The 11,056-nt window shown below is 35.5% G+C and overlaps 1 protein-coding gene across 1 annotated transcript; it reads right to left on the bottom strand.

The window, feature by feature from the left end:
- Nucleotides 1-2,020: 2,020 nt before the first annotated feature.
- Nucleotides 2,021-9,280, bottom strand: LOC132549536 (steroid 17-alpha-hydroxylase/17,20 lyase-like). Its single transcript, XM_060213476.1, has 10 exons — nucleotides 9,097-9,280; nucleotides 8,313-8,390; nucleotides 8,088-8,186; nucleotides 7,577-7,670; nucleotides 6,284-6,442; nucleotides 5,425-5,636; nucleotides 5,105-5,233; nucleotides 4,586-4,690; nucleotides 4,307-4,441; nucleotides 2,021-2,370 (listed from the first exon to the last, which is right to left on the bottom strand). The coding sequence occupies exons 1-10, from the start codon at nucleotides 9,278-9,280 to the stop codon at nucleotides 2,021-2,023; spliced, it is 1,545 nt and encodes a 514-aa protein (XP_060069459.1).
- Between the last annotated feature and the right edge of the window lie 1,776 nt (nucleotides 9,281-11,056).

Raw genomic sequence — 11,056 nt, 5'->3', positions numbered from 1 at the left:
ATTATTAGGGAACACAATAATGTTTTGGATGGCGAACAATTATGTATGCTTGTGAACGCTAAAACAAAATTAATTTCAACGTCATATTTTAATTAGAAAAAAAATCCAGCTCATTGTCTAAGATGTTTGTCACGCCCATCAAAATGTGAAAGTATTGTCAAATGATATTAACTGGTCAATCAGTTATGTTACAATGAACATTTTGGTAGAGTATGAAATGCAGAATAAAGTTACAGAGAAAAGAAAGGAATTGACATAGTATTGTTGTTCTGGAAAGGTAAGCGCCATGTAAACCGTGGCTGCCTGTTTTGTCGTCTGCAAACACACGATAGAGTACAGAGTTGTTATAGCTATCAATTATTGATTTTGTAAGGTAATGTTTGAATATTTCTGAAGGACTGTATTCAGCTTGTTTACATAACAATCATATTTGTTCATGCAATATGCATTGGGCATGTCTTCCCATATACTGTAATACTGGTACCCAGAGTGAAAACGTCCAGCAGACTAGTCAGACTAGGTTTAAGAAGGGCGAGCAGCGGATACACGCTACATTGTCATTATTACATGTGGTGTTTACAAGTTGCTGATCATTTGATACACAAGGGTTATTTTTTATCAATATTGCTGTATCCGTGATAAATGATGACATCAGACAGACTTGCAGTATGGAGTCTCGAGTTGTTTTACGATAGCCTGCCACTGAGAAATATCTCATTCCATTGCCCGATATGAAATTAGAGGTATAATATGTTGTTTTATTCATTTTAAGTTTCTCAAGGTTTTCTATGCATGCTGCATGTTGTATAAAAAGTAGTACATTATAATCAATCACCTGAATATAATCTCCACATAACGAGCAATGACTTTGGTACAATTTGGTAATTGCCATGTTTTATATCGGATATACAGTCAGATTATTTGTAATGTAATTTGAAATGTATTCGCGATACCCTCCTCAGATTTTTTCCTTGATGTAAAACTGAAATATTTCTTGATAAAGACTGTTATTTCATATTGAGCTGATTATTTTGGGAGAATTTATTATTTCAAATGTTCAACCTCTACGAGGGTGTGAAACCCTTGATTTCCCATGTATATACATTACATTCTAAGTTCACACGAACACTATATTTAATTAAAAATAGAAGTTTGGCTCAATGTTTACGCATAGATATATCATCTACATGTAATTTTTTCGAGTTTGATGAAGGTACCTATCTGATAATCAAACTGTGTAGTTGACGATAATTGAAACATTCGGCGATGTTGACGACACTCTAGCGATCTCTATTCATCGTCAATACTGTTTACTGACATTGCTGAAATGCAAGCATCCTACCGTCCATGTCGAGTTATAAAGTCATGTCAGGCAGATCGTATAACCAAGGATGGTTGTCATTTGTTTGTGATAAAAGAGTGATCATGCATTGTCTTTTTTATGAAACAGACAAGTTTATCCGCATTAGATACGAGACTCGAGAGCTTTGCATATGCTATTTATTGTTTAAAAGTTTGCCGGGTTTGTCGCTTCCTTAACAGCCACAGGTCAACATTCTTGTAATAGCTGGTGACTTCCTCACTAAGCATCCTTTAAGAGAGTATTCGTATACCAGGAATCCTCCTCTTGGGTTTGAGAACCGGTGCTTAACTACACTGTTGTAATGACAGTCAGTAACTAATATTGGCTACACGTATTACCTACAATATTTTACCCAATGATCAATTACATTTCAGTATAAACTATTAAATAGTCAATGAGATTAAGGCCGAAAGCGCGATTTTCATCTGAAGGAAGCTACAACCAGGAAACCGGTAAAGCACTACGTCTTAAACTGGACAAATTATAATTAAAACACTGATAGGTATATAATTTCGAAGCCAAAGTCATAGTAGAAACGCGTACGTTATACACTAAATGAACCTAACAACAAAAGAAATGCCAGTCTGAACCAAGACAATATATGAAAAAACCCGACCACTAAGAAGAAATATGGGATAATTCCAGCGCACGATGTAGTTAAAACCTTTTTTCAGCCACGATTTTGTATCTATTGGCTGTGTAACCAGCAATACCGCTATGCTCTGCCGAGAAATCAGCTACCACGCCTGGCGGCAGTTTGATGGAAAATTGGTGCAATATAATCGCAAGGATGATGATCAATTCCAGTTTGGCAGTCGACTCTCCGAGACAAACCCTTCTCCCTGCAGAAAATGGAAGCCAGCTTTCTGGTTTCCTTGCAAAGGTACCGTCAGGATTCAAAAACCGTTTGGGGTCAAACTTGGAGGGTTCTTTCCAGTGGCGAGGGTCGTTGTGTAGAGCCCAGTGGTTTAGGATGACAGTAGTATCCTTAGGTATGATGTATCCACCTGGAACAGATAAATAAAGGTGTACAGGTGTTATATTGACATTGTCATCAAAATTATTTAAGCGGTAATTATTTATTAATGTATATCAGTAGCAATTAAACACTAAAAAATACAATATATATATATATCAGCAAACTATTGACTATTTATCAAATTAAAAGTTTAATTGATATAGATTACAGAATTTGTAATTTCTTTCCGTACTTCGTAGATTACCAATAATGTCGTGACGCGTGAAATGCCGATTGAAATTCTGAAAAGAATGTCTTTCAATCATTGTTCACTTTTTCAGTCTTTAAATATTCAGTTCATTATCTAACAATTATATTCTGCATGATGTTTACCATCATCTTACCTTGGTCAAATGTAATAGCCAGTTCCGTAAAAAATCATCTTGAAGTGTTAACATTAAAAGTGTCATATAGTCCCCAGCTCCTTTTACCCTCATATTGTCTTGAAGTGTTAACATTAAAAGTGTCATGTAGTCGCCAGCTTCTTTTACCCTCATATTGTCTTGAAGTGTTACATTAAAAGTGTCATGTAGTCGCTAGCTTCTTTTAACCTCATATTGTCTTGAAGTGTTAACATTAAAGGTGTCATGTAGTCGCCAGCTTCTTTTACCCTCATATTGTCTTGAAGTGTTAACATTAAAAGTGTCATATAGTCGCCAGCTCCTTTTACCCTCATATTGTCTTGAAGTGTTACATTAAAAGTGTCATGTAGTCGCCAGCTTCTTTTACCCTCATATTGTCTTGAAGTGTTAACATTAAAAGTGTCATGTAGTCGCCAGCTTCTTTTACGCTTATATTGTCTTGAAGTGTTAACATTAAAAGTGTCATATAGTCGCCAGCTCCTTTTACCCTCATATTGTCTTGAAGTGTTAACATTAAAAGTGTCATGTAGTCGCCAGCTTCTTTTACTCTCACATTGTCTTGAAGTGTTAACATTAAAAGTGTCATGTAGTCGCCAGCTTCTTTTAACCTCATATTGTCTTGAAGTGTTAACATTAAAAGTGTCATGTAGTCGCCAGCTTCTTTTACCCTCACATTGTCTTGAAGTGTTAACATTAAAAGTGTCATGTAGTCGCCAGCTTCTTTTACCCTCACATTGTCTTGAAGTGTTAACATTAAAAGTGTCATGTAGTCGCCAGCTTCTTTTACCCTCACATTGTCTTGAAGTGTTAACATTAAAAGTGTCATATAGTCGCCAGCTTCTTTTAACCTCATATTGTCTTGAAGTGTTAACATTAAAAGTGTCATATAGTCTTGAAGTGTTAACATTAAAAGTGTCATGTAGTCTTCTTTTAACCTCATATTGTCTTGAAGTGTTAACATTAAAAGTGTCATATAGTCGCCAGCTTCTATTACCCTCATATTGTCTTGAAGTGTTAACATTAAAAGTGTCATGTAGTCGCCAGCTTCTTTTACCCTCATATTGTCTTGAAGTGTTAACATTAAAAGTGTCATGTAGTCGCCAGCTTCTTTTACCCTCATATTGTCTTGAAGTGTTAACATTAAAAGTGTCATGTAGTCGCCAGCTTCGCTAACAAGCATAATGAAAGGTTAATGTCAAGTGTCGTGCCGTTGTCAGTTTCGTTTACCATCTTCTTGAAGTGTTATTTGCGCAAGCTTTGTGTAATCGCAAACTTTTTTTACCAAATTCTTGAGGTGGTTATCTCAAAAGCTTCATATAATTGCCAGTTTCGTTTACTAGCATCCTATATAGTTAATATCAAACGTGTTGCGTTGTCGTCATTTCCGTCTACCATTAAGTGTTTATGTCAAAGGTGTCATGTAGGCGTCAGTTTCAAATTTCAGATGAGGTGTCGTCCCTTGACGACAAGTATACAGATTAGGAAGACGTTATGAAGAATAATGTTGATTATACCTTTATGTTTCCTACATGTACCGCTTCATGTACCAATAGAGATACCTACCTACAGAGGAGTCTACAACGGCAATGTGTGGCATTCCTAGTGGCGCCACAGAAGCGATCCTCATCACCTCATATAGTGTAGCCTCGGTGTAGGGTAAGGAGGGACGATCGTCTACCTCAGGAAGGCGGTTCCGACCTGTAAATAAAACATTTCTTATAATGACCTGAAAACGTATGTGGAAGGACCATACATGCGATTGACATAGAATATCGGTGGATGAGTACTTTTTACCTTGCCTCGCGTCCATTATCTTTCTCCAGTACTAACGTGCATACATACCGACCACTCTGTCCAGTTCCTCCTGTACTTTCCTCTGCACGTCCTGATTGTCTGCTATATATAGTAGAGCCCATTGGATTGTAAATCGTGACGTTTGAACGCCCGCTGTCAATGTTAAATATTGGACTCATCATACAAAACTATTTATATCACGGAAATAAAGCGATACAATGGCTCAGAACAGTAATTATCACAGTGTTTGCTGCGTTTATCGCCCCGTGAAGAGCAAGGGTCAATATATAGAAATCGGTGGCTGCCTCTCTGAACAACAAATGGGAGGCACGTCGCATGCCTTACAGAGCAATCAGGGTAAAAAGACTTGTTATAGGTAACACCCACGACAGCCCGGTCCATCGAAAGTCGAACCATGTACCAAAGATACGTTTATGACAAAGCCTTATCAGAGCAATATGATGAATAAAAAACAATTCGTATATCAAGTATTTTTTTTTTGATGATCTTGTTAGAACAATAAATAGAAGGTACTAGATAATGATTTCAAGAGAACAAAGGAGTTACCAATAAAAATGTCCGAAAGCGTTTGTCTTAAGTGAACATCTGTAAGTTGATTCAGAAGCTTGGGATCATCTTCCTTCTCGGCCTCTCTCCTCGCCAATATGAGACAATCAGCGAAATCCCGTATATTCCCTTCAATATACAAATAAAACAATATACTTATCAAATTGCATATGCTTTGATCCAGGAAGATCATACTGATACAAGCATATCTTACGTTTACTATTGTAAGTGACTGTAATAATCTCAAGACAAAGGATTCAATATTCAGTTGTGCTGTGACAGACATAATTGTCAGATATAGGGGAAAATGTACCACATACCTTCGTCAAAATCTCGTTTGTGTGCTTCTAGTTGTTCGTTTAAAAACTCGACAAGTTCACCGAACAACTTTGCAACATTCTTGTATCGTTGACTAGGCCAAACCTTTTCCAAAATAGGGTACAAATCTTCAATAAGGCCCATTCCAAGCTCTGCGACGAACTGATCGTCAACGCCTAGATAATACTTGAAGGTTGGGTCGTCGAACTGATATCTAAAACCATATGCGTTTATAGGTTGTCAAAACTTGAAACACAAGTTTAGCTTTTTGTCAACGAGGACTTTGCTGATGTTAGTAGAAAATGACTGCATTATATCGTAACCAGAATTATTTCTGGAACTATCTCAGTAACTTAGCATTTTCTAGAACTATCTCAATAACCAGCATTTTGTTCAGGCTCTATCTAAAACTTTTGTGTATATGTATATTTAACAATAAAACTGGTCCCTTGGTTCATCATGTTTTAAGGAACGATAAACACACTATAGACGTGTTCTTTGTGTTTACTTGTAAAATTAGTATAACGTATACATTCATTAACATTTTGTTGGAAAAAATAGTTCACAAATGATCTATTTTGTTGCCTTTTTACATACTAGAAATTACGTATTCATGAAAACATTAATCTTGACATAGGGTAATAGACACTTATAGGCGACTGTTCCGTGCACAAGAACATCTCAACTCGAGAGCATGGCTGGCCTATATAAGTTCAATAAAGAGCTACCATCGGCACTGCATATATAAGGAAATAAAACCATAAAACCAAGTCAGAGAAAAATAAACCATAATGTTCTTAATGCCTGTTAAAATGTCATATCCGAATACATAGTAAAACGTTAATGAACAAATATTCTTACACTTTCTGGAAGCAAAATCCGCACATTATATTGTAGATGGATAAGCCTATAAACTCATGAGGTGTGAAAGGTTTCCCATTTGTCCCTTCCACCAGCTTTAGAAACTGTCCCATAGCCTTCTCTAATACCGTCTGGAGTCGAGGTCCTTTTAGGTAATTTCTGTGAACCAAAATTACCTGTATTTCAACATGATGTTAAAGATTTTGACATTGCTAAACATCCACAGCTTCAAATATGTCTATCCATATGAAAAATTAATCATTACGAACGGAATCAAAGTCTACATGCAATATTGAAACAAATCAAAACATATATCCTCAAAGGAACAATGTTCTCAGGTTTTATTTACACTAGATAAACGTGTAGTTATATATAACTATATACAACGTTAATAACAGACTAAAATAGAAAAAGTGTAAACATAAGGATGTTACTTGTGCCGATTTGCACTTTTCACTTTTAGCATGTTGAAGTTCGAATGAAACATGTCTTTCGGAAAAGGAAGACAAAGTGGTCGTCATTTAAAATGTATTATATTTTCTAATGTATTCTGACCTATTTAAAAGTTATTTCGGTGAAACTGACTAAATGGCTTACTTACTACATGACTGTACTAACCTATATAAAAGATATTTCAGTGGTACTGACTGAATGGCTTACTTACTGAATGGGTGTACTGACCTATATAAAAGATATTTCAGTGGTACTGACTGAATGGCTTACTTACTGAATGGGTGTACTGACCTATATAAAAGATATTTCAGTGCAACTGGCTAAATGGCTTACTCACTGAATGGGTGTACTGACCTATATAAAAGATATTTCAGTGGTACTGACTGAATGGCTTACTCACTGAATGGGTGTACTGACCTATATAAAAGATATTTCAGTGCAACTGGCTAAATGGTTTACTCACTGAATGGGTGTACTGACCTATATAAAAGATATTTCGGTGAAACTGGCTAAATGGCTTACTTACTGAATGGGTGTACTGACCTATATAAAAGATATTTCGGTGAAACTGGCTAAATGGCTTACTTACTGAATGGGTGTACTGACCTATATAAAAGATATTTCGGTGAAACTGGCTAAATGGTTTACTCACTGAATGGGTGTACTGACCTATATAAAAGATATTTCGGTGAAACTGGCTAAATGGCTTACTCACTGAATGGGTGCACTGACCTATATAAAAGATATTTCAGTGGTACTGGCTGAATGGCTTACTTACTACATGACTTACTAACCTATATAAAAGATATTGAAGTGAAACTGACTGATTGGCTTACTCACTGAATGGCTGATCCTGCTATTTTGCGATGGAGTTTCCATGTTGGTGTATACTGGGCCATTAATATATCTTTTCCACCTTCACTCAGCGCCATTCCTTTGTTAATAAACATCATAATATGATAGGTCACTACCCATTATCACACCTTGTTTAACACGGACTCACACAATAAGAGTTTTCTAATTAAATGACGCGACAATATTATTGATTCATGAGTAACCACTCAATAATTTTGAGAGTAAAAGGTAACTTATTTCCTCTCCATTACGTAAGGGATACACAAGACATCCCTCTACATGACAATGAACAGTGTTCCTAATACATGATTTTAGGAAAAAAATAAATAACAATGCTGTTTACTACTATAGTTATTTAGACAAAGACATTCGATATATCATATTGATAATATTTTCTTGTATACAAGATAAAAATAATAGAAAAAAAAAAAAAAAACAAACAAATAAACAAAAAAATCCATATGATTACTCATCCTGGTTGTGATTGTGAACATACCCGACGGGACTGGAGGTCTTCCAGCGAAGTCTGCACGTCTTTTGACCAGAGCCTCCAACACAGTTTCTATAGTGTTCAGAATGACGACTTTTGAAGGACCTGGAAGTAAATCACATAGGTTTTAGATATTGAATGCTTGAAAGTTTAAACCGAACGCAAAACCAGACAGTAAAAAAGAATGAACTGTGTTTTTCTTTGATTTCTGCGCATTAGCTCAACACTTACCAAACTGTACTGTGACTACCGGTCCGTACTTATCAGAAAGCTTTGCACAAGCCTCGTGTATTTTCGGGTCTACTAAGACTGAAACAGAGATCGATATGAAATGTTTGTGAGGATGAAATATTGGGATGTCTACATTTCATGACTAAACATCGCAAGCTCTTAATAAACTGTACGAATATATATCAAAACAAATATATAAAAAATGAATTCGATACGGCAAAATAAATAAGGACTAAAACTGCATCATACAACTTTTTATAGAATTGGTCAGTGATGCTATGGGCTCTGGTATCTCCTGTGTTGTCTTTTCTTTGAATATGTAATAAACGTTAATTATGCGTATCATTTATTTGGTGTAACTGGTCCAATAAGAAATCATAACTCACAATCACAATACAATCACAATATTAACAAGAGTGCGGTAGAATTGTGGAAAATGTATCAGGATTAATGAACAGGATATTTCATGAAAAAGTACCAGGATTAATGAACAGGATATTTCATGAAAAAGTACCAGGATTAATGAACAGGATATTTCATGAAAAAGTACCAAGATTAATGAGCAGAATATTCCATTAAAAAGTACTAAGATTAATGAACAGTATATTCCATTAAAAAGTACCAGGATTAATGAACAGGATATTCCAGAGGGTCAATGACTTCCGGTTTATCTACAAGTACCTGACATATATATCCCTGTTCAATTAATGGCATGAAAAGGATTCGTGTGTACGTTTTCATGTTGCACCAGAACCTTTCTGTGCGGATGCTGTATAATACATACGTTTATAGTGACCAATAATTGGAAGAGCCGCGGGGCCTGGTGGGTACTTAGGCCTGGTGAGGAACCTATGTATTACGAGTGCCACTAGGAAGAAGAGGATGACAGAGGTTAAAGTGACATTCGTCATAATGTTGTCCATCATGCTACTCAGTCCTGTCGGCAGGATTTGTCTCAAGGAATCCATCGGTCAGCTTGTCTTGGCTTCCGACCTGTAAGAGGCATTCATAGTGGTACAAATGATCACAAATCTATCTTTATAGATCTGGAATGTATCAATACATAGAAAATATGTCTTTATAAGGTATTCCATATTTTCGCCATATCTATTTAGCAACAATAGGCATTTGGAAAAACTATTATGGGTAACAAAATTCTTCTCATGTTCCACAAGGTGTAAAGCAGCTTTGATATTTCATACATATGAAACTCTGGTAACTGTCCATCAAGTTTGGTGGTATAAATGACCTTGGCCTATTTTCAATATCATTGGATACAATTCTTTAGATTTAAATAGCATTTCTCAATAGTCAACATCCACACGTTGCTGAAATTTGTCAATAGCATGCTGTGATTAATTGCTTTTGAAAGGATATATAAAATCATGTCTGAAAATTCACTTCAGGTTCTTGAAAGGGGTCACCATTGAAAATTACTATTTCGGGTAACAAACGTTGGTCTTCAAGGTCAATAGCCTTGATATTACATATGTAAGATGTCCCAGTCGTTATTTATCAGGTTTGATGATATGACTCTGACTCGCTTTCAAGGTCACAGGGGTAAATTTTGTTCAAATCATTCATTGCTTCTTTTCAAGGTACAGGATGACGGTGTCTGATCACTTGGATATCGCGTGCGATTACCAATGTTAGTGGTAAGAAAACATTGTTGCAGATGTCAACTTCCAGTTTTAAGAAGAAGGTCACATTTAGAAAGTTCTTTTCTGGGTAACAGAAATAAATAATCTGAGATCATACAGTCTGTCTGTCCGTATGTATGTCTGTCATTCTGTCTGTCTGTCTTTCAACTTTAAAATGTTTGTAAATGTCTGTGTGTTTACTTGTTTGTGTGATGATCACGATGACAATGATAAATGCATGATCTGATTGTGATAATTATGACATATATGACTGTGATAATTATGACATATATGATGATATGATTGTGATAATTATGACATATATGACTGTGATAATTATGACATATAAGATGATATGACTGTGATAATTATGACATATATGATGATATGATTATGATAATCAGGACATACATGATGATATGATTGTGATAATTATAAAATGTTGAAAATGGAAAATTAAATAAAATTACGGCTTTTTTCTTCATGATTTTTCAATATTTCCTATTTTACTTTGATCAAATCATCGAAAAAAACTTTATTTGCATCGATATATGATATTTAATATCGATACACTAATTCATGATATTGTGTGATCATTTTATATTATTCCATCCTTGTTAAATATAAAGAAGTAAATGGTACCTACCTATAGTGAACTGCTCCTTTGTTGGTCCTGACTATTATACTAGGCAACACATATATCAGGGGGACTTATCAACTGGTTTTTTTCTCGCGACCTTTGTTATCACCGACATCATAAGTATGGAGAGTACGTCGGAGCGTCGGGTATTTTTGCATAGTCAGTATGTTACTAATCTCAAAACTAAACAGATCAAATTAAAACATTGTTTAAATTGATTAAAACTATCGTGTCTGAAAATTATCAAACATGACTTTTTGATAAAATAAAGTGTCTTGGCCAATGTTTGTTGAACGGCCGTTAAGTCTTCGTCATCGTGATCAGCGTATCTGACTATGCGGAACCTGTATACCATTTTGTGAAATAATTGGTCGATGTGACCAGACCCCACTGTTCATCTATCAATTTTCCATACTGACGTTTAACCTTTGGGTAACATTTTCGCGGACACATTAAAAAGTATA

Source organism: Ylistrum balloti, unplaced genomic scaffold (genome assembly GCF_031769215.1).
Source record: "Ylistrum balloti isolate Yb309-2 unplaced genomic scaffold, AGI_CSIRO_Ybal_v1 Utg370064, whole genome shotgun sequence".
Lineage (NCBI taxonomy): Eukaryota > Metazoa > Mollusca > Bivalvia > Pectinida > Pectinidae > Ylistrum > Ylistrum balloti.
The sequence above is the reverse complement of the archived record's forward strand: the minus strand, read 5'-3'. Positions and strand labels throughout refer to the sequence as shown.